General features: G+C 44.8%; 1 protein-coding gene across 12 annotated transcripts in view; it reads right to left on the bottom strand.

Moving 5' to 3' along the window:
• The window catches only part of LOC139259753 (nck-associated protein 5-like), a 1255355-nt gene that overhangs the window by 385832 nt on the left and 845850 nt on the right, over nucleotides 1-23673 (bottom strand). For all 12 annotated transcript variants that reach the window (XM_070875434.1, XM_070875435.1, XM_070875433.1 and 9 more), the window contains one exon: nucleotides 3666-3809. In XM_070875434.1, the coding sequence (XP_070731535.1) occupies nucleotides 3666-3809 (144 nt within the window). The remainder of the gene's footprint in view (nucleotides 1-3665; nucleotides 3810-23673) is intronic.

Here is a 23673-nt window from a genome sequence, read left to right as displayed (position 1 = left end):
TTGTTGTTGTTGATGTTACTATTGTAACTGTTTTCAAATTGAAAGTTTTTATGTTATGTAAATTTACAACTTTAGAAGTGATTTAAAGTTTAAGTGATCTTAGAATGTAAATGTTCTCACATTTTGTAATTTATGTAAATTTACAACTTTATAAGTGATCTTAAAATTTTTAAGTGATCTTAGAAAGTAAGTTTTTTCAAATTGAAAGTTTTTTGTAAGTTATGTAACTTTATAAGTTTATAAATGATCTTAAAGTTTTTAAGGGATCTTAAAGAGTCATATTAAAGTAAAGGTTGATACAAGAATTATTTTATTACACTAAAGTTAAGTACGTTGTAAACTTTTGAATAAAATATAATTAAAACTGACTCATGTTCCATTAACACAACACAACATTTAGGAACAACTCCAAAAAATAAACATGTCCATGCGGAATAGTTATCGCTGAGCCCTCAGGCATCAGTAAGGCGTTCATGGATGAGCTGTTGGCGCAAGGCTCGAGCAATCGTTAAAGGAGCACGATGGCCCGCCCTCCTTCAAAGTTGTGCTCCGGCCTCAGGCACTTGCATGGCTTCCTCATCAACATCATCATCCTCCTCCACTACCTCCTCCTGCTCGTCACCTGCATCTTCCAAATCATTATCATCAGCCACTCTCCCCGCAGGTGGGTCTTCTTCTTCCACTATCAGCTGCTGCTGCCTCATGATAGCTAAGTTATGCAGCATGCAGCACACAACAGTGAACTGACCGACAATCTCAAGGGAATATTGCAAGTAGCCTCCAGAATGGTCCAGACATCGGAAACGCTGTTTCAAGATGCCAATGGTCCTCTATGATGCTGCATGTATTAATGGTCAGCTTCCGTCCAGGTTACGCATATGGGCGTCATGAACCAGGTGGTCAGGCCGTACCCTTTGTCGCCCAGTAGCCAGCTTTGCCCTTCTGGCTGCTGCTCAAACATGTCAGATATAACACTGATGCGAAGGATGAAAGCATCATGGGTGCTGCCAGGGTATCTTGCATCGACTGACGTGATGCGATGCATGTTGTCACACACGAGCTGCACATTAATGGAGTGGAAGCCTTTTCTATTCCTGGACAGCTCGGCATCCTCCACAGGTGCTCGCAAGATGATGTGGGTACAATCAATGCAGCCCTGTACCTTTGGGAAGCCAGCAATCCTTGAGAACCCTTCAGCTCTGTCATAGATTGCTTGGGCGGTCATTGGGAACTTGATGAAGTCATTCCTCCGCGCATACAGTGTAGCCGTGACCTGGCGAATGGAGACATGTATTCCATGTTGAGAGATGGCGCACACATCTCCAGTTGTAGCTTGTAACGATCCCGAGGCATAGAAGGAAAGTGCAGCAGTAATCTTCACTTCAACAGACAAAGCAGTCCATCTGCCGCTTCTCGGCTGTAAGCCTGGACTCAGCAAATTAGAGATCTCACGGACAACTTCTCTGTGGAAACGCAGCCTTCTGACATAATCTGCATTACTCAGGTCCAGGTACGAACGCCTAACTCGAAATTGCCGAGGTGGGTAAGGCCTCCTGCCCAGCAGCCTACGAGCTCTGATGTTCCTGATGTGATGTGCTCTAATCAATTGTCTCCTACATAGCACAATGATGCAGAACTCTCGCAAAAGGTGTGGCATTGATATTATTGCCCCCATACTTAAAGTTAAAGTTAAACTTTCAAAGAAGGTAAAATGGCAGGAAAGCAGACAGCACAACACAGCAGAGGTTCGCAGTTCTGTCTGTCTCTCTCTCTCTCTCCCCCCAAGGTATGTATGTGGACCACACCCAAAGGTCTTTTGTTCTCTCCCCCTTCCCCTTCAGTCATGTGACTTCTCTCTCCCTCCTCCTCCACCCCCCAGCCCCCACCCCCCACCCAGCCTGTCCGTGAGGTTGATTCCTGCAGCCAGCCTGTGTGCTTCGATGTCGGCGGGCAGTTCCCTAGCCAAGTGGTCTCCCAGTTGTCCGGCCTCTATCTCAGGCCGAGTGGTCTCCCGGTTGTTCCGCCCCTGTCCCAGGCCGAGTGGTCTCCCAGTCGTCCCGCCCCTATCCCAGGCCGAGTGGTGGGCTCCCGCACTGGCCGGCCAGCTGTTAAAGTAGCTGCTTGTCTTTTGCCCTTGGTGCAGCCTGTTGCAGCCTGTCTGGTTGGTGAGTTTGCTTCATGCAGCCTGCGTGTTCTCCGATGGCACTTCAATCGCTCCCGCCCCATCCCCAGCCGAGTGTCCTCCCGGTGCATTGTTGTCCCGCACCTATCCCCGGCCGAGTGTCCTCCCACACCGGCCGGCCCGCTGCCTTCCCGAGCCGAGTTTTGAGATGAAGGTAGGACTTAGTTTTATTTTTTATTTCTTCTTGAATGTTTTTATGTCTTCTTGAATGCTTATTACTTGTTGTGCTTTGTTTAATGCTTTGTAGGTCTTGGGGCAAGTCCTCTCTGCTTCCCTTCATGCCCCTATCTCAGGTCGAATGGTCTCCGATGTACCTACCTGCGCTGATTTCTTAACTCACCACAAGGGTTTTCACAAACAGCCACAAGTGGCCACAAACGCTGGCTTAAGTTAGTTTGGAATAACCATTAGCTGGCCAAAGTGGCCTAAATGGCCAAAACGGGCGTAGGTGGCAGGTAACAGCCCCTTTTGAAAAAAAAAACTAAACTAAAAAAATCCTAACTAACTCACTTACACTGGCGCAAATTGAATGTGCAAAATGGGGATTTTTAAAATACTCCAGAAAAATCAAGTTGCTCCAAAAAAAAATGTAGCAACTACTGGCCAATTTTGAGCCCATTAAGTGGAGGTGTTTTCCACCATCGCATCTCCAACGACCAGTATCTTAAACATGTTTTTTTGCCGTATTCTAGGCTTGATTTACTCTGGCCGCAATGTTCAAACTCACCAGGAAAGTGTTTCAAAATTATTCCCCTTTGACTACAGCACAACAATCACTTCCCTTCAAGTGATACAAAAAAACCTTAATTCTGAGCAACACTGTCAGGCCAGAATTTGTATTAGTATCTTAATATATATATAAAACATTAAAGTTAAATAAAATATTTTTGGTTTTTCATGTTTTTGTTCTTCTCTCATGCCTCACAATTATTTGTAAATTCTATGCCTGGTCTTCACAGAACTTAAATCTAGAGTGCAGAGAGAAGTCTATATGAGGGAAACTTCTTGCAAGCATCTCTAATGACTAATGTTATGAGTACGTTCAATGTTTAATTTTGAGAAATTGTATATTTTTTGCGTGTTTATTATGCTATACATTTTATTTTTACTCATATATCCTGACCTATGTGAGGAAAGAAAATGGTGGCTGAAAGTAGCTTGAAAAAAACTGATCGATTGATTTGATTGGTTAATTTAGTGACAGTTACTGAAGCTTGATTGTTAGCTTTGAAAATTAAGCAAGCTTGATTGGTTGGGATAATTGATAGCTTTTCCTGCCTGCCTACATATGAGCCAATCCGCCATGGTTAACTTAATAGAAATTGCTTATTTGAGTCGATCATGCAGGTGTGATGGGCACTTTTCAAGTGACATTTTGAAATATGATGGTAAAATTTCTGATGCATTACATACTAACAAGATACAAGACTTTTACGTCTACATAGATACAATTTACTGGAGACAAATGGTACTATTTGCTTACCTCCAATGCTCGTAATCGTTCTAAAAGGCGCATTGTTTTTTCTTGTTCCTCAATGTTGCTTGCAATACTTGAATACTCATCAGCTGTTGTGTTAATGTCTGCTGCTGTTTCCTTGCAAGCTGCTACTTCTTCTGACAGTTTACCCTAGACATCCAGAATAGTAAAGATATTTAAGTAACGTTTCAGCACGGAGCACCAAACAATTTTAATACTGTATATAACTCTGGATCTAATTTAATACGCTTCATATCAACAAAAATTGCATTTATGTCATGGAATTCTACACAATGATTTTTTCACTGTGGCCAAAAAACAAAATTATTTTTAAAATGGGCTGGAATTTAATGAAAAAATGACAGCGTGTGAACTGTGTATGCCGTTATTAATGTGTAAGTCAGTCAGCAACTTGTGACGAGGAAGAAATACCCAGAGAAAATGGCATCTCTCCCTTAACCTCCCCATGAGTTTCATAAAGTTGTTGCATTTGCACATTAATTGCCCATTAAACTCGCAACAGAAAGTGAAGTCTAATAATTAATAGCACAGTACCCTTTTAACAACATGATAATTCATAATGACTGCCAATCAACCTTTTTGCCATAGAAAGTGAACAATTAAAAGTGTGGCGTCTCATTCCTTCAGGTAGTGAATTGTTTTTTTGGGGATTTAAAAAATGTGAAATATTACATTTAAAAACAATCACACTTTTCCTTTCTGTCTCTTTTACTTTACTCTTTCTTGCCTTCTCTTTCTTTCCCTCTCGGTACCAGATTTGACATTGAATTCACCGACTCTAATTTACCCTCCTTCTCAGTCCTTCCTCTGTTTATTTCTCAATCCTTACATCTCATTGGTTCAGGAGATACACTGTTGTTCACATCATTCACCAAGGTCCCAGTACGTTATCAGCTCGTACTTCTGGCAACTTACAGGGCAAAATGTTTTGGGACTAAAGGGTGCAGGAAAATGTCTAACCAACCGAGCATGTCGTAAGTTGCCCTGCTCCAGCCCAATATGAATGTGTCCATTACAGCATTCTGTACTCAAAGGTGGAAGGCACATTGAATATCAAGTACAACTCTCTATGTTCTCAAATTTTACAGGAGAAAATATGAATTGTAGTTTTTGGGCACAAGGAAAATAAAGTGCCAGTGAGCCAATATTCGCTTTAGTCCACCACTAGGTATTACTATTTGCATTTATTTTACTGCATTTATGTTTGTTAGTGAGCTGTCTTAATTATGTTCCAATTGAGCATGGATCACAGCATAAAAGTCACCCTATTTTGGCAATCTCACTCAAAGAGGCCACAGAATGACTGGGTTGGGAAATGGAAAAATGTGACACTGGTGCAGGAGAGGGTGATCTTCTGAGTTGTTGGTTGAGGTACATTGCTGAGCCAGAGTAAAGGGAACTATATCCAGTGCCTCTGGAATGGGGTGGCACCTGAAGGCCAATTTGTGCAGCAGCTCCTACCAAATTCAGTGTTATAATATAGATTCTGTTGTGTATGCAATAACTCAATAGACTGAATACTGTAAACTCCAAACAGATACAAACCTGGCTCTACTTTAGTAGGGCCCAAAGTGATTACATTACAAGCTGGTTGGCTTTTTATACCTGGGCCGCACACACGTGCGCACAACCCAATGACCTCTGACAATGGCGCCACCTGGTGGCTAGTAAACCCAAGCATACATACATGACAATATCCCCCTTTAAGATATTAGTAACGGTCCTTTTACAAATTGAGACGGTCCGGGGCCTTCCGCTTCCGAGTTGATAATAACCATGTCAGGGATTGAAAGTCCAGATTCATTGATGACAGCGGAGTCCTCTGATGACTGAGGGTAGGTTGGTTGGTCACGGATTGTGTCTTCCTCAGACTGTTCCGGTTCATCCGTGTGCCGCAACTTTATCTGATCGACATGTTTCCTGCATGTCTGCCCATTCTTGAGCTTAACGATAAACACTCTGTTACCCTCCTTGGCTGTAACAGTACCGGTGATCCATTTGGGACCTTGACCATAAATCAGTACATACACAGGATCATTGATAGAAATGTCGCGTGACACAGTGGCGTGATCATGATACCCTTGCTGACTTTGACGTCTGTATTCGACACGATTTTTCAAATCAGGGTGGGCGAGAGAGAGCCTGGTCTTGAGACCTCTCTTCATCAATAGTTCAGCAGGGGAGACCCCGGTAAGTGTATGGGATCTTGTCCTGTAACTAAGCAATATGGTGACAAGCGAGTTTGCAGTGAACCTGAGTTACACGTTTCATACTCTGCTTGATGGTTTGGACCACACGCTCTGCTTGTCCATGGATGTGGGTTTGAATGGTGCTGACCTCACTTGTTTGATACCATTGAGTTTCATGAACTCTTGAAACTCCATACTGGTGAAGCAAGATCATTTGTCACTTATAACGATATCGGGCAGAGCATGCGTAGCAAACATGACACGAAGGCTCTCAATGGTAGCTGTGGATGTGCTGGATGACACGATTGTACACTCTGTCCACTTGGCATAAGCATCCACCATAACTAAGAACATCTTTCCCAGGAAGGGACCTGCAAAGTTGATGTGGATCCTTGTCCATGGTTTAGATGGCCAAGACCACAGACTCAGTGGCGATTCCGCTGGTGCTTTACTTAGCTGCATGCAGATGTTGCACTGATGCGCACATGATTCCAGATCAGAGTCAATTCCAGGCCACTATACATGAGACCTGATAATGGCTTTCATCCAGGATGTATGCTATGTAGATCATGCACAAATTTCTTTTTGCCTTTCTTGGGCATAACAACACGATTATCCCACAGTATACAATCTGATTGAATGGATAGTTCGTCTTTGCGACGGATGTAAGATTTGGTCTCCTCACACATTTGCTTGGGTATGGCAGACCAATCACCACTAAGGATACAACGTTTCACAGCCGATAATGTCGGGTCCTGGCTGATCCTGGTCTTACTTTGTTGGGCCGTGACAGGGGTTCCTTCACTTTCAAAAGCATCCATGACTAACAGTAGGTCTGCCAGTTGTGGCGTTGCCATCTCCGGTGTGGTCAACGGCAGACAGCTCAATGCATCGGCACAATTCTCAGCGGCAGGTCTATGGCGAATGACATAATCATAGGCAGATAATGTCAGCGCCCACCTCTGGATGCGGGACAATGCATTGGTAGTGATACCTTTGTTTTCCGAAAACAATGAAATGAGTGGCTTGTGATCTATTTCCAGTTCAAACCGAAGACCAAACAGGTACTGATGCATCTTTTTAACCCCATACACACAAGCTAGTGCTTCTTTCTCTACCATGCTTAAGGCTCTTTCCGCCTTTGACAAACTTTTTGAAGCATATGCAACAGGTTGGAATTTTGCCGATTCATTAGCTTGTTGGAGCACACAACCAACTCCATATGACAAAGCATCACAGGCCAATGTTAGACACTTACACGGATCATAATGTACCAGCAGCTTGTTAGAGCAAAGCAGATTAGTAGCTTTCTCAAAAGCTCTATCTTGAGATGCACCCCAAACCCAGTTGTCACCTTTTTTTAGCAGCATGTGCAGTGGCTCTAATAAGGTGCTCAATGTAGCTAAGAAATCACCGAAATAGTTGAGTAGACCAAGGAACGAACGCAGCTCCGTCACATTCTGAGTTTTGGGTGCATTTTTGATGGCCTTGGTTTTCGAGTCGGTCGGCCTGATACCGCCAGCAGCAATTTTCCTCCCCAAGAATTCGACTTCCGGTGCCATGAAGACATTTTTCGAGCATTTCAGTCTGAGTCCCACTTTGTCCAGATGATGTAGCACCTCTTCCAGGTTGTTCAGATGTTCGGCGGAGTCACGACCTGTGACCAGTATGTCACCTTGGAACACGACGGTTCTGGGGACGGACTTCAGTGGACTCTCCATGTTCCTCTGAAATATGGCTGCCGCTGAGCGAATTCCAAAAAGGACACCTGTTCACCTGTTGTAAATAAACGTAAGTTTCTTCGACGTGTCGACCAGCTCCTGTGTCATGTAGGCCGACGTCAGATCCAGTTTTGTGAACAACTTCCCCCTGGCTAGCGTTGCAAACAGGTCATCAGCTTTCGGTAATGGGTGTTGATCCTGTTTTGAAACTCGGTTGATCGTAACCTTGTAGTCTCCACAAATCCTGACAGTGCCATCACTTTTCAACACAGGAACAATGAGGCTGGCCCATTCATTAAATTCGACCAGTGATATGATCCCTTCACGCTGGAGTCCATCCAGTTCAATTTCGACCTTCTCCCTCATCATGTACGGAACTGCCTGAGCTTTATGATGGACAGGTTTTGCATCCGAGTCCACGTGGATCTGCATCTTGGCTCCCGTGAAATTGCCGATGCCTGGTTCAAACAGTGAGGGGAACTTGCTCAGCACTTGAGCACATGGAGTATCCTCCGACGATGACAATGCTTTGATCTCCTTTTGATTCCATTTGATTTTTTCTAACCAGTCCCTGCCGAACAGCGTTGCCTGGAACAATCCATAATGGTAAATCATGAACCGAACCATTATACGACACCTTGACTAATGCACTGCTAATCACCGTTATGAGTTTTTTAGTGTACGTATGCAACTTGGCATTGACTGGACTCAGCTTAGGCCTCACAGCCTTAGTATCCCATAGCCTGTCGAATGTCCTCTGGCTCATTATTGATTGACTCGCACCTGTGTCCAATTCCATCGATATCAGCACACCATTAAGTTTTACATTAATCATTATCGGTTGACTCTTTGTTAAGAACGAATACAGTCCATACACTTCCTCCTCTGGTATCTCGGATTGCATATCCGGATCTGCGCTAGACTGGACATCATCCTCCATGTGGTATGTCGCAGCACGCTTGCTCAGTTGCGGACACATGCGCTGGAGATGCCCCACTCTCGAACAGCCTTTACAAATATACTGTTTAAAACGGCACTGATGATGCCGAGGATTTCTCCCACAACGCCAACACGGTGATATCAGATTCATTCCCGTTGGCGGACATAGAGCAGCTACAGGTTTCACGTACGCAGTCGGTAGGCCCTGCCATATGCAGCTCTGCCAAACGACGATACTATCTTGTTTACAGTACTTACCGAATTCCGATTTTTCAATAATAATTGCTTTAAGCTTTTGTCCGTCGTCATGCATGATTGGGCAATCGTGATGGCCTTGCTCAAATCCAGTGTCTCCACCGCCAGTAGCTTATGCAGGATCACTTCGTGGTTGATGCCGATTACAAAGAAGTCCCGTAGCATGTCTGCCAATGCAGTTCCGAACTTACATGGTCCAGCTAGACCGTCTTAGGTCGGCAACAAATTCTGATGCATCCTGGCCCTCAGAGCGAACATGTGTATAGAATTGATATCTTGAGATGATGATGCCTTCATCTGGTTTGAGATGGTCACGTACCAGAGCACACAATGTTTCATAGTCCTTGTCCGTTGGCCTTAAGGGCGAGAGGAGATTCTTTGAGTCCATAGATGTTCGGACCGCAAACCGTGAGGAGGACCCCACGGCACCGAAACGCATCTGCCTCTTTCTCCATTTTGTTGGCCACGAAGTATTGGTTCAAGTGGGCTTCAAAGACTGCCTAATCTTCTCCCTCCACGAATCGCTCCAGAATTCCAATTGTGCTCATTTTTGCATGCAAAGGTTCTTGTTACCTCGTTGCCAAATGTTGTGTATGCAATAACTCAATAGACTGAATATTGTGAACTCCAAACAGCTATAAACCTGGCTCTACTTTATTAGGGCCCAAGTGATTACATTACAAGATGGCTGGCCTTTTATACCTGGGCCGCACACACGTGTGCACAGCCCAATGATCTCCAACAGTGGCGCCACCTGGTGGCTAGTAAACCCAAGCATACATACATGACAGGTTCCGATATTTCTGTCCAGAGTTAGAGGGAATTCTCAGTATAACATGCATGTTAAACCACCCCTGAATATCTATAATATATTTGCTATGAACAGCGTGCATGTCTTAGTTGGATGGGACATCAACATTGTGACACACAGTCAATCCTGCAGTTACACAATTATGAAACTAGATGGAGCTCCAAAAACAACAGACCAAAAGCAAAATACAGGGGATGCTGGATCCAGCAGGATCAGATACCCATGACTAAAGCAGCAAGATTCATGCAAACTCATAGGAGTCTGGTGACATTCTTAACTTTCACCCTGAAGAAAAATAAATCTGGAGCAACTACTCACCATTTTCCTCATCCCTTGCTCCAGTTTTCCTCCTATCTATGTTAAAGAAATTATTCATGAAACATTTCTGAGTACTTTCCTCTCAGAGATGAATTCTGCGACTGTTCCCACCACATCCCCCATCTCATATAATTGGTTTTCCACTTACCGGGATTTGTCCTTTCTCTGATGCTTTTACCGTCAAGATTGGATGTTTTAAGCTCTTTTGACTATTTATTTGGCAACCTGTCAAGTCTTTATCTCTTTAGAAATCAATTCTGCAGGCTGTTTCCACCACTTCCGCTCCCACCTGCAGTTGCACACTACTACCACTGGATGGAGCTTCTTAATCATTTTTTTACTCATTCATGGGATGTGGGCGTCCTGGCAAAGCCAGCAGTTATTGCTCATCACTGACTGACCTTGAGAAGGTGGTAGTGAGCCACCTTTTTGAACCGCTGCAGTTCGTGTGGTGAAGGTACTCCCACAGTGCTGTTAGGTAGGAAGTTCTAGAATTTTGACCCAACGACTATGAAGGAGTGGCAATATATTTCCAAGTCAGGTTGATGTGTGACTTGGAGGAGATGGTGTTCCCATGCACCTGCTGCCCTTGTCCTTCTAGGTGGTAGAGGTCACGGGTTGGGAGGTGCTATCGAAGAAGCCTTGGCGAACTGCTGCAGCGCATCTTGTAGATGATACAAACTGCAGCACAGTGAAGGGAGTGAATGTTTCAGGTGGCAGATAGGGCGCCAATCAAGTGGGCTGCTTTGTCCTGGATGGTTTCGAACTTCCTGAGTGTTGTTGGAGCTGCACTCATCGAGAAAGTGGAGAGTATTCCATCACGCTCCTGACTTGTGCCTTGTAGCTGGTGGGAAAGCTGTTGAGAGATGAGACATTCACCGCAGAATACCCAGCCTCTGACCTGCTCTTGTAGCCACAGCATTTATGTGGCTGGTACAGTTATGTTTCTGGTCAATGGTGACCCCCAGCATGTTGATGGTGGAGGATTGGACGATGGTAATGCCATTGAATGTCGTGGGAAGATGATTCGACTTTCTCTTGTTAGAGATGGGCACAGCCTTGCACTTGTGCGAATCTGTAGATCCCCATACCTCTACCTAGAGTATCACTAATTCACTGCGGGACATTCACTTTGTTCTGACTTTCTATGGGCAGTGCCACAAGAAATCCACTGTTTTTTATAAACTCAACAAAACTGCTTTTTGTTTCAATGAATGGATCACTTTAAATTGTTCAACAAAGTTTGATGTGCTCAGCCTCTCAATTTCTCACATGCTGCTCAGCTGTTTACAGCAATAGCTGCTATTTAATACTTAACTATTTCACCAGACTTGCAGCCTAGCCCAGCTGGTTATAAAATACCAGCGAGCTAAACTGGTTCATTTTTATGTTTAAAGTGAGCGTATTTACAATATTGTATCTCCTAGTATGGTGCGCAAAACCTAATGTTTAATATACTATTCACAGAGTTTTCATACAAGGGCTTATAATTTTGTTGCATCTCTTAATGGCCCGGATTTTGCAGCAAAAACAGGACACAGCTATTTGTACTAATAAAATGGCCGCCATGTCTCTGATTGGCTCTCCATTATCATATGACCTATTGCTGATTGGTCCCCTTGAGGGATAAGTCACATCCTGAAGTTTCTCTGGAATGTGTAAAGGGAACCGCCCAGCCCAAGATCTGACTGACGTTGCAAATTGCAATTTGATCTATTCTGACTTCTGAAGCCTAAAGGACAGATCTCGAACAACCCAGCAAAAGCCTCCCAAGTTCCAGCCGAAGTCCCTTACCCCAGTGAAAGTGCATTCCTCCCTCAGCCGAAGTCCCTTATCCCAGCTCAAGCGCTGCCTCCCCCAGTCAATGTCCCTTACCCAAGCGCAAGTGCATCCCTCCCCCAGTCGAAGTCGAAGGGGATAGGAAGAACGTGATCCATCTTACCCGAGTTCCTTCTCTCCATTCTAATCAACACCCACCCCCCGTGTCTTTCTCTTACCCCCACCAGGCTCTCTCTCTCTGTCTCTCCCCCCACCAGGCTCTTTCTAACCCCCCCGAAAACCAGACTTTCTCTTTCCCCCCCCCTCCCCCCCCGCTCTCTCCTCTCCCCTGCCATCTCCCTCTCCCCCCGCCTGTCCCCCCCCACTGCCATCTCTCTTCCCCCTCCCCCACCGCTGCCTCTCTCTCTCCCCTCCCCTGCCACCTCCCTCTCCCCCCCGCCTGTCTCCCCCACCGCCACCTCTCTGCCTCCTCCCCGCCGCCGCCTCTCTCCTCTCTGCCGCTGCCGCCTCTCTCACTCTCCACCGGCTCAGAGAAACAGCGTGGTCAATTACGGGGTCCCACTTCCAGTTCCGGTTTCGGGCTGGGGGCAGAGTCCAGAGGACGCGGGCACAGAAGAAACAGAAAAGCGTTAGTACAAATAGTCACTTCGGCAAAAACAATAGTGTGTCTATCAGCACTCACCGTTATTATAGAGTAAATCAGGCAGCAAATTCTGGTGTCCACACATGTCTAGTTAAACACGGAAATCTGGAAGTTGCTGTCTTGAGTTGCCCTGCTCCTCCATAAACTGCGCTATACTGGTACCTCGCTGATAGACTGGCCATTGAAATACATGATTTTGCAGTGCTTTCCCATTAGATACTTACTAAATACGCCAGAAAAAGTTAGACATTATCCATTCAAGTGTAAATGAATTTTTTGCAGTGTGGTAAGTCTTAATTATTGCCAAACAACCTCTCTGAGACTGAAAATTAGCTTTTAATACAGTGGAGTGTCATTCCTTCATATTTTAATTATTGGCGATTTTTTTCTATATTACAATTTTTATTCTTTTTCTTTCTTTTCTTATCTCTCTCTCCTAATATCATCTTTCGTTACTCTTTTTTTTGCCTTCTGTACATGATTTTACATTGAATTAAATATTCTAATTTACTCTTCCTGGTTTAGACTCTGCATGTCACAGTAAGGATATTTACAATCTGAATGGTTGAGGAAACACGCCGTTCCTTGCCCGGTTCACACAAATCCCAGATACCCTGTAAAGAGCGGCATGCTATTTCAGACTCCCGATAGCCGTAAGTTGCCACTCAAAAGCCCACAAAAAGTCTGTGTGTAGCTGCAAGTATAAAGAACAGTGAACGTCGTTCATTAGCCACTGACCACAAAATCAGGGCCAATATATTCGAAATGCCATTGTGAGCCCATTGTTTGTTGTTGACAGATTGAGTTACCAGCTGATGTTGAATTCAACAATGGCTCCCTACTAGCACGTTAAACAAACTTTGCTATATTGTTAAGATTTTTTAAAAACCTGCTTAAATTGTATTCACCCTGTTAAGTGATAACATCTGCACTTTAAACTTTTAAACACAGTGGCTGAGGCTCAGAGATTAGATTCAGACATTTACAAAGCCAGTTGATTTTTTAAAAAGCGATCAATAGGGTTTAATTAATTGAATGGCTTGCCTGCCAAGTGAAATGTGCAAGCTGTGAAATGGTATAAACTGTGAACTACATGGGAATTAGCACAATGCAAATCATAGAATCATAGAATCATAGAAATTTACAGCACGGAAGGAGGCCATTTCGGCCCATCGTCTCCACTCCGGCCGACCAAGAGCTATCCAGCATAATCCCACTTTCCAGCTCTTGATCCATAGCCCTGTAGGTTACGACACTTTAAGTGCACATCCAAGTATCTTTTAAATGTGGTGAGGGTTCCTGCCTCTACCACCTTTTCAGGCAGTGAGTTCCAGACCCCCACCACCCTCTGGGTGAAGAAATTTCCCCTCATATCTCCTCTAAACCTCCCCCAATCACTTTAAATCTATGCCCCCTGGTTGTTGATCCCTCTGCCAAGGGAAACAGGTCCTTCCTATCCATTCTATCCAGGCCCCTCATAGTTTTATACACCTCAATCAGGTCTCCCCTTAGCCTCCTCTGTTCCAAAGAAAACAGACCCAACATCTCCAATCTTTCCTCATAGCCAAAATTCTCCAGTCCAGGCAACATTCTTGTAAATCTCCTCTGCACCCTTTCCCGTGCAATCACATTTTTCCTGTAATGTGATGACCAGAACTGCACACAGTACTCCAGCTGCAGCCTAACCAGTGTTTTATACAGTTCAAGCATAACCTCTTTGCTCTTGTATTCCATGCCTCAACTAATAAAGGCAAGTATTCCATATGCCTTCTTCACCACCTTATCTACCTGGCCTGCTACCTTCAGGGTTCTGTGTACCTGCACTCCAAGGTCCCTTTGTTCCTCTACACTTTTCAGTGTTGTACCATTTAATGTGTATTCCCTTGCCTTGTTAGACCTCCCCAAATGCATTACCTGACACTTATCTGTATTGAATTCCATTTGCCACTGTTCTGTCAACCTGACCAGTACATTGATATCTTCCTGCAGTCCACAGCTTTCTTCTTCATTATCTACCACACGGCCTATTTTAGTGTCATTTGCAAACTTCTTAATCATAACCCCAACATTTAAGTCCAAGTCATTCATATATTTCACAAAAAGCAAGGGACCCAGCACTGAGCCCTGTGGAGCCCCACTGGAAACAGCCTTCCAGTCACAAAAACACCCATCAACCATTACCCTTTGCTTCCTGTCTCCATGCCAATTTTGGATCCAACTTGCCACTTTGCCCTGGATCCCATGGGCTATTATTTTCATGACCAGTCTGCCATGTGGGACCTTATCAAAAGCTTTGCTAAAATCCATATACACAACATCATACGCACTGCCCTCATTAACCCTCCTGGTTATCTCCTCGAAAAATGTAATCAAGTTAGTCAGACACAACCTTCCCTTGACAAATCCATGTTGACTGTCCTTGATTAATCCATGTCTTTCCAAATGAAGATTTATCCTGTCCCTCAGGACTTTTTCCAATAATTTTCCCATCGCCATGGTTCGACTGACTGGCCTGTAATTACTCCTTCTATACTTTCTCCCTTCTTAAAATAGGTACAACATTGCCAGTCCTCTGGCACCACACCTGTAGCCAGAGAGGATTGGAAGATGATGGTCAGAGCCTCTGCTATTTCCTCTTTTACTTCTCTTAACAGCCTGGATACATTTCTTCTGGACCTGGGGATTTATCCACTTTCAAAGCTGCTAAGCGCCTTAATAATTCCTCTCTCACTATGTTTATCTCATCTAATATTTCACACTCCTCCTCCCTCATTGCAAAGTCTGCATCGCCCCTCTCTTTTTTGAAAACAGATGCAAAGTATTCATTAATACCCACGTCTTCTGCCTCCACACACAGATTTCCTTTATGGTCTCTAATTGGCCCCACTCTTTCTTTAGTTATCCTCTTACTTTTAACGTATTTATAAAACATCTTTGGGTTTTCCCTGATTTTACTTGCCAACATACTTTCATGCTCTCTCTTTATTTTCCTGATATCTTTTTTAATTGCACCCCTGCACTTCTTATACTCCTCTAGAGCTTCCGCAGTTTTGAGTTCTCGGCATCTGTCATAAGCTTCCCTTTGTTCCTTTATCTTACCCTGTATGTCCATTGACATCCAGAGGGCTCTAGATTTGTTAGCCCCACCTTTTTTTAAATGGAGGGGGCAGTCAGCCTAACCTTGGTGATGGGAAAATTATTGGAAAAAATCCTGAGGGACAGGATAAATCTTCATTTGGAAAAACATGGATTAATCAAGGACAGTCAACATAGATTTATCCCTATAAATCAATGGGGATAAAAAATATTGGTATCAGAAGGCACTATTCATATTTTCAACATCAAGTATTTGTTCCAATACAATTTCAATGAGAACAGTACAGAAGAGGAAAATAAAGAATAAATATCACAGGGGAGAAATTCTCTGGTAAGACACAGAAAGGATATGGGTAGATAGGCCACGGATGTGAAGATTTGATAGTAGCTGAAGATAACAATTATAAAATGCATGTTAGAATAAGGGTTGAATTGTGTATTTTTAAACAGTAGTGCCAGCTGTGAAAATATTACTCCTGCTGTTCGGTGAATCTGTATAATGTGAACCAATTTGGCAATAAATAATCTAGAATATAGCAAACGCTTGTATTTACAAACTCCTAGGAACCAGCCAGTTATATTTTCCTTTCAAAGCTCTCATGCTGATCATCACTGGGTTGTGGCTGAGACCAGGGAATAAAAAAGTTTAACATAAACATAAGAACATAAGAAATAGGAGCAGGAGTAGACCATTTGGTCCCTCGAGCCTGCTCTGCCAATCAGTAAGATCATGGCTGATCTGATCTTGGCCTCAATTCCACTTCCATGCCCACTTCCCATAACCCTCGACTCCCTTTGTAGCAGCAGTTTTTACAACAATTGTACGGAGGCACTGTGTCACATTCTGAATCCCGATATGACACCTATGTAACATGGCCAAGCTCGCAAAAATCTCTCAACACCTCTGAGGTAAAGTCGGAAATTTCCCAGCTGTTGGGCACTTTAAGAGCTTAATCCCTGATTGCACACTGATGAATACATAACTGTATCAAAGTGCTTATATTAATTAAATACAACAGCATATCAATTGGGTATTCCTTCTCGGGTGCTAACAAACATTATTTAACTGTAGCAGGTCAACAAGTTTGGATCTGCTTACCAATTACATAACTCAAAGTTATGTACAATTATGAGCAATAGGTTCTGTTTAAACACAGTCAGTTTTCTGTGCAATCCACACTTATACGTGTAATAACCAGTTTCAGTGTAGAATTTTAAATAATATTCTGTTCAGATGCAAGTTAACTTCTTTTTCCCAGGCCTTTCTAACAATGAACTTTTTTAGAATCATTACCAAAAAAAACAATGCTCTGCCAAGATTCTCAATACATTTTAATGCTAACAGGTACAGGCTGCTTCTGATCTTCCAAGACTGACAGTTTCAGATCACGTACCGTGAAACTGAAACACTCATGCTACAGTAATAAGGCTAAGTTTATTATATAACATTAACCCCGAACTGCTAAAATAATAATTAAAAATACAAATTTATGTAAAAATATAACACATTGAACTTCTGCTTGTCCTGCCATCAATTGCCTCTTTCTATCTCAGCCCTATTTTATACATGTTCCTTTGCATACCTTACTTTCCTGAATAAATGACATTTCACCTCGTTTACCCTCTCCTCTTTATCTCGTTTCCCACCATCCATTTTGGAAGCAATTTTCCAGAAATTTGAGCTTTCACTTCTGACGACCAGCATTAAAGTCCGCCCCCGTCCGCCCCCACCCACCCACCCACCCCGCGCCCCCCCAACCCCCACCCCCCCAACACCTCCCCCCCCCCAACCCCCCACCGCCCCCCAGCCAATCAAACATAAAGATTCAGAAATTTTGTTTGGATAAAAAAGGTTTTTAGTTTGACGAATTAAATTTCTGCAACTAGTATTCTTGTTATGGGATGCCAGGGTTCAACAGCTCCTGGACAAGTAAATAAGTAAATTCTCTTGACATGAGAATCAAAAACTAAAAATAGGGGGTTGGAGTATAAGAGTAAGGAAGTCTTGCTACAATTGCACAGATTACTGTGCACAGTTTTGGTCTCCTTATCAAGGAAGGACATATTTGCCTTGGAAGCGGTGCAACGAAGATTCACTGGGGGGGAGAGGGCTGGGATGAGAGGGCTGTCCTTTGATGAGAGATTGTGTAGAATGGACCTCTACTCGCCTGGTTCCATACTTATCTATCTAATCATAGCCAGAAAATCTCCTGCAATGGCTTCTCTTCCCGCTCCCGCATTGTTACCTCTGGTGTCCCCCAAGGATCTATCCTTGGCCCCCTCCTATTTCTCATCCATATGCTGCCCCTTGGCAATATCATCCGAAAACACAGAGTCAGTTTCCACATGTTTATCCTTCAATCATAAGAACACAAGAAATAGGAATAGGCCATTTAATCCTGTCATGACTTATCTGATCTTGGGCTCAACTCCACTTCCCTGCCCGCTCCTCATAACCCTTCATTCCCTTATCATTCAAAAATGAAGCTTGCTTCATCCTGGTCCTGGGACACCTTTTTGGATTTTAATGAAGAGCTGCTCAGGCCTGGCATTTACTTTCTATTGGGACCTCCAGAGTGGCATCAGAAAAGCTAAGGGGATGGAATGCAAGTGGGATGCATTCTCGCTTTAAGTAGGTATCGGAGATGCGCAAGTCATGTAGGCGAGCTGCCCGATTCTAAGAACATAAGAACATAAGAAATAGGAGGAGTAGGCCATACAGCCCCTCAAGCCTGGTCCGCCATTCAATAAGATCATGGTTGATCACCGACCTTAACTCCACTTTCCCACCCGATTTCCATATCCCTTGATTTCCCCTCGTCCAAAAATCTATCTATCTCAGCCTTGAATATACTCAAAGAATCAGCATCTACAGCCCTCTGGGGCACAGAATTCCAAAGATTCACAACCCTCTGAGTGAAGCAATTCTTCCTCGTCTCGGTCTTAAATGGCCTACCCCTATTCTGAGACTATGCCCCCTAGTTCTAGACACTCCAGCCAGGGAAAATAACCTCTCAGCATCGACCCTGTCAATCCCCTTCAGAATCATGTATGTTTCAATGAGATAACCTCTCATTTTTCTAAACTCCAGAGAGTAAAAATAATAACTTTTATTTATATAGCACCTTTAACGTAGTAACACGTCCCAAGGTGCTTCACAGCAGTGTTTACAAGACAAAACAGATAAATTTGACACTGAGCCACAAAAGAAGAAATTAAGGCAGATGACCAAAAGCTTGGTTAAAGAGGTAGGTTTTAAGGAGAGTCTTAAAGGAGGAAAGACAGGTAGAGAGGCGGAGAGATTTATGGAGGGAATTCCATAGCTTAGGCCCAAACAGCTGAAGGCCCGGCCACCAATGGTTGAGCAGAATTTGAGGAGCGCAGACTACTTGTGGGGTTGTGAAGCTGAAAAAGATTACAGCGATAGGGAGGGGCAAGGCCATGGATTGATTTGCAAACAAGGATGAGAATTTTGAAATCGAGGCGTTGCTTAACCGGGAGCCAATTAGGTCAGAAAGCGCAGGGGTGATGGATGATCATGACTTGGTGCGAGTTAGGACACGGCTGCTGAGTTTTGGATGACCTCAAGTTTACATAATGTAGAATGTGGGAGGCCAGCCAGGAGTGAGTTAACAAAGGCATGAATGAGGGTTTCAGCAGCAGAACAGCTGAGGCAGGGGTAGAGGCGGGTAATGTTATGGAGGTGGAAAAAGGTGGTTTTAGTTATGTTGTGGATATGTGGCCGGAAACTCAGTTCAGGGTCAAATATGATACCTAGTTTATGAACAGTCTTGTTCACCCTCAGATTGATGTGAGGGAGTCAGTGGTTAGCGAACGCAGTTTGTGGCGGGGACAAAAGATAATGGTTTTGGTCTTCCCAATATTTAATTGAAGAAAATTTCTGCTCATCCAGACCTGGATGTTGGACAAGCAGTTTGACAATTTAGAGACCAGGGAGAAGTCGAGAGAAATGGTAGTGAGGTAGAGCTGGGTGTCGTCAGCGTACATGTGGAAACTGACAGCGTGCTTTCAGATGATGTCTCCAAGGGGCAACATGTAGATGAGAATCACGCAAGGATTTATTGGGTTTTAATAGATAAAACAAAACATAGAAACATAGAAAATAGGTGCAGAGTAGGCCATTCAGCCCTTCTAGCCTGCACCGCCATTTAATGAGTTCATGGCTGAACATACAACTTCAGTACCCGCTTCCTGCTTTCTCGCCATACCCCTTGATCCCCCTAGTAGTAAGGACTTCATCTAACTCTCCTTTGAATATATTTAGTGAATTGGCCTCAACTACTTTCTGTGGTAGAGAATTCCACAGGTTCACCACTCTCTGGGTGAAGAAGTTTCTCCTCATCTCAGTCCTAAATGGCTTACCCCTTATCCTTAGACTGTGACCCCTGATTCTGGACTTTCTCAACATTGGGAACATTCTTCCTGCATCTAACCTGTCTAAACCCGTCAGAATTTTAAACATTTCGATGAGGTCCCCTCTCATTCTTCTGAACTCCAGTGAATACAAGCCCAGTTGATCCAGTCTTTCTTGATAGATCAGTCCCACCATCCCAGCAATCAGTCTGGTGAATCTTCGCTGCACTCCCTCAATAGCAAGAATGTCCTTCCTCAAGTTAGGAGACCAAAACTGTACACAATACTCCAGGTGTGGCCTCACCAAGGCCCTGTGCAACTGAAGCAACACCTCCCTGCCCCTGTACTCAAATCCCCTCGCTATGAAGGCCAACATGCCATTTGCTTTCTTAACCGCCTGCTGTACCTGCATGCCAACCTTCAATGACTGATGTACCATAACACCCAGGTCTCGCTGCACCTCCCCTTTTCCTAATCTGTCACCATTCAGATAATAGTCTGTCTCTCTGTTTTTACCACCAAAGTGGATAACCTCACATTTATCCACATTATACTTCATCTGCCATGCATTTGCTCACTCACCTAACCTATCCAAGTCAATCTGCAGCCTCATAGCATCCTCCTCGCAGCTCACACTGCCACCCAACTTAGTGTCATCCGCAAATTTGGAGATACTACATTTAATCCCCTCATCTAAATCATTAATGTACAATGTAAACAGCTGGGGCCCCAGCACAGAACCTTGCGGTACCCCACTAGTCACTGCCTGCTATTCTGAAAAGTACCCATTTACTCCTACTCTTTGCTTCCTGTCTGACAACCAGTTCTCAATCCACGTCAGCACACTACCCCCAATCCCATGTGCTTTAACTTTGCACATTAATCTCTTGTGTGGGACCTTGTCGAAAGCCTTCTGAAAGTCCAAATATACCACATCAACTGGTTCTCCCTTGTCCACTTTACTGGAAACATCCTCAAAAAATTCCAGAAGATTTGTCAAGCATGATTTCCCTTTCACAAATCCATGCTGACTTGGACCTATCATGTCACCATTTTCCAAATGCGCTGCTATGACATCCTTAATAATTGATTCCATCATTTTACCCACTACTGAGGTCAGGCTGACCGGTCTATAATTCCCTGTTTTCTCTCACCCTCCTTTTTTTAAAAGTGGGGTTACATTGGCTACCCTCCACTCGATAGGAACTGATCCAGAGACAATGGAATGTTGGAAAATGACTGTCAATGCATCCGCTATTTCCAAGGCTACCTCCGTAAGTACTCTGGGATGCAGTCCATCAGGCCCTGGGGATTTATCGGCCTTCAATCCCATCAATTTCCCCAAAACAATTTCCTGACTAATAAAGATTTCCCTCAGTTCCTCCTCCTTACTAGACCCTCTGACCCCTTTTATATCCGGAAGTTTGTTTGTGTCCTCCTTAGTGAATACCGAACCAAAGTACTTGTTCAATTGGTCTGCCATTTCTTTGTTCCCCGTTATGACTTCCCCTGATTCTAACTGCAGGGGACCTATGTTTGTCTTTACTAACCTTTTTCTCTTTACATACCTATAGAAACTTTTGCAATCCGCCTTAATGTTCCCTGCAAGCTTCTTCTCGTACTCCATTTTCCCTGCCCTAATCAAACCCTTTGTCCTCCTCTGCTGAGTTCTAAATTTCTCCCAGTCCCCGGGTTCGCTGCTATTTCTGGCCAATTTGTATGCCACTTCCTTGGCTTTAATACTATCCCTGATTTCCCTAGATAGCCACGGTTGAGCCACCTTCCCTTTTTTATTTTTACGCCAGACAGGAATGTACAATTGTTGTAGTTCATCCATGCGGTCTCTAAAAGTCTGCCATTGCCCATCCACAGTCAACCCCTTCAGTATCATTCGCCAATCTATCCTAGCCAATTCACGCCTCATACCTTCAAAGTTACCCTTCTTTAAGTTCTGGACCATGGTCTCTGAATTAACTGTTTCATTCTCCATCCTAATGCAGAATTCCACCATATTATGGTCACTCTTCCCCAAGGGGCCTCGCACAATGAGATTGCGAATTAATCCTCTCTCATCACACAACACCCAGTCTAAGATGACCTCCCCCCTAGTTGGTTCCTCGACATATTAGTCTAGAAAACCATCCCTTATGCACTCCAGAAAATCCTCCTCCACCGTATTGCTTCCAGTTTGGTTAGCCCAATCTATGTGCATATTAAAGTCACCCATTATAACTGCTGCACCTTTATTGCATGCACCCCTAATTTCCTCTTTGATGCCCTCCCCAACATCACTACTACTGTTTGAAGGTCTGTACACAACTCCCACTAACGTTTTTTGCCCTTTGGTGTTCTGCAGCTCTACCCATATAGATTCCACATCATCCAAGCTAATGTCTTTCCTAACTATTGCATTAATCTCCTCTTTAACCAGCAATGCTACCCCACCTCCTTTTCCTTTTATTCTATCCTTCCTGAATGTTGAATACCCCTGGATGTTGAGTTCCCAGCCCTGATCATCCTGGAGCCACGTCTCCGTAATCCCAATCACATCATATTTGTTAACATCTATTTGCACAGTTAATTCATCCAACTATTGCGGATACTCCTTGCATTAAGACACAAAGCCTTCAGGCTTGTTTTTTTAACACCCTTTGTCCTTTTAGAATTTTGCTGGACAGTGGCCCTTTTTGTTCTTTCAAAGAACTTCATTTTGTAATTTATTTTTTCTTTTGACTCAGGCCATGAAACTCTGGGGGACAGGCAGGGCAGAAAAGAAGGATGGTCTCCTACTGGGAGTTAGGAAGGGAGTTAGACTTTGAAGTGGAACCAAGATCCATCAGATTTTCCTCCCATTCACAAATCGTGCAAAATTCCAATCGTGTCGAGTGGCTGTGTCTACTATACCAGGTACATAACCTCGTGTTTTTTTTTAAATTGTTCTGCCATATTGTTTGAATATTGATGATAATGGGCCCAAGTTTCGGGCCGCGCCTAGAACGGCGCAGCCCCGACGTGGACGCCCGTTTTTCGCGCCACAAGGTGCGCCTAAAAAAAACTTCCATATTCTCCGGCTCCCTGCAGGTCCTCTTGAGCCGGGCGCAGCGCAGCGCAGCACGAGCAGTTGAGGGCGGAGCCAGGTCCCTGCGCTGAAAACAGTGCCAGGACCTCTGCACATGCATGCTGCAGTGGGCGCGCATGTGCAGTAGCTCCAGGCGCCCAAAATTGTATGGGAGGGGCCAGAAGCATGCAGCCCGAATGGCCTCACTGGGGCTGCGTGCATAAGGCTCCTCCCACGCCCAGCTCCTGCTTCCTCCCGACCCGACTCGACTCCCGCTTCCCCCCGCCGCCCCCCCCACCCCCCGGACTGGACCCGACCCGCGCTCCCCCCCCCCTCCCCACCCGACCTGACCTCCCTCTCCCTCCCTCCCCCCGACCCGAACCGAACCTCCCTCCCTCCCTCCCACCACCCCACTGACCCGACCCACGCTCCCGACCCCCCTCCCCCCAGACTGGACCCGACCCAACCTGACCTCCCTCCCCCCGCCCCCGACACGAACCGACCCGCGCTCCCTCCCTCCCCCCCACCTACCCGACCCAACCCGACCTCCATCCTCCCCCCCGCACCGACCCGACCTGTGCTCCCGACCCCGGACCCGACCCAACTCAACGCCACCTACCTGTAAATCTGGTGCTGGGGACGGGCCCTGCCCGAAGTTTTGGGCCCGGCCGGGCCTGGCCCATGCAGCCTCCCCCCCTCCATCCCCCCTACCCCCCCTTCTCCTCTTCTCCCCCCTTTCCCCTTCCCCTCTCCCCTTTCCCTCTCCCCTCCCCTCTTCCCCCCCTTTCCCTTCTCCCCCATCCCTCCCCC

The sequence above is a fragment of the Pristiophorus japonicus genome, chromosome 3 (assembly GCF_044704955.1).
Source record: "Pristiophorus japonicus isolate sPriJap1 chromosome 3, sPriJap1.hap1, whole genome shotgun sequence".
Taxonomy (NCBI): Eukaryota; Metazoa; Chordata; class Chondrichthyes; family Pristiophoridae; genus Pristiophorus; species Pristiophorus japonicus.
The sequence above is the reverse complement of the archived record's forward strand: the minus strand, read 5'-3'. Positions and strand labels throughout refer to the sequence as shown.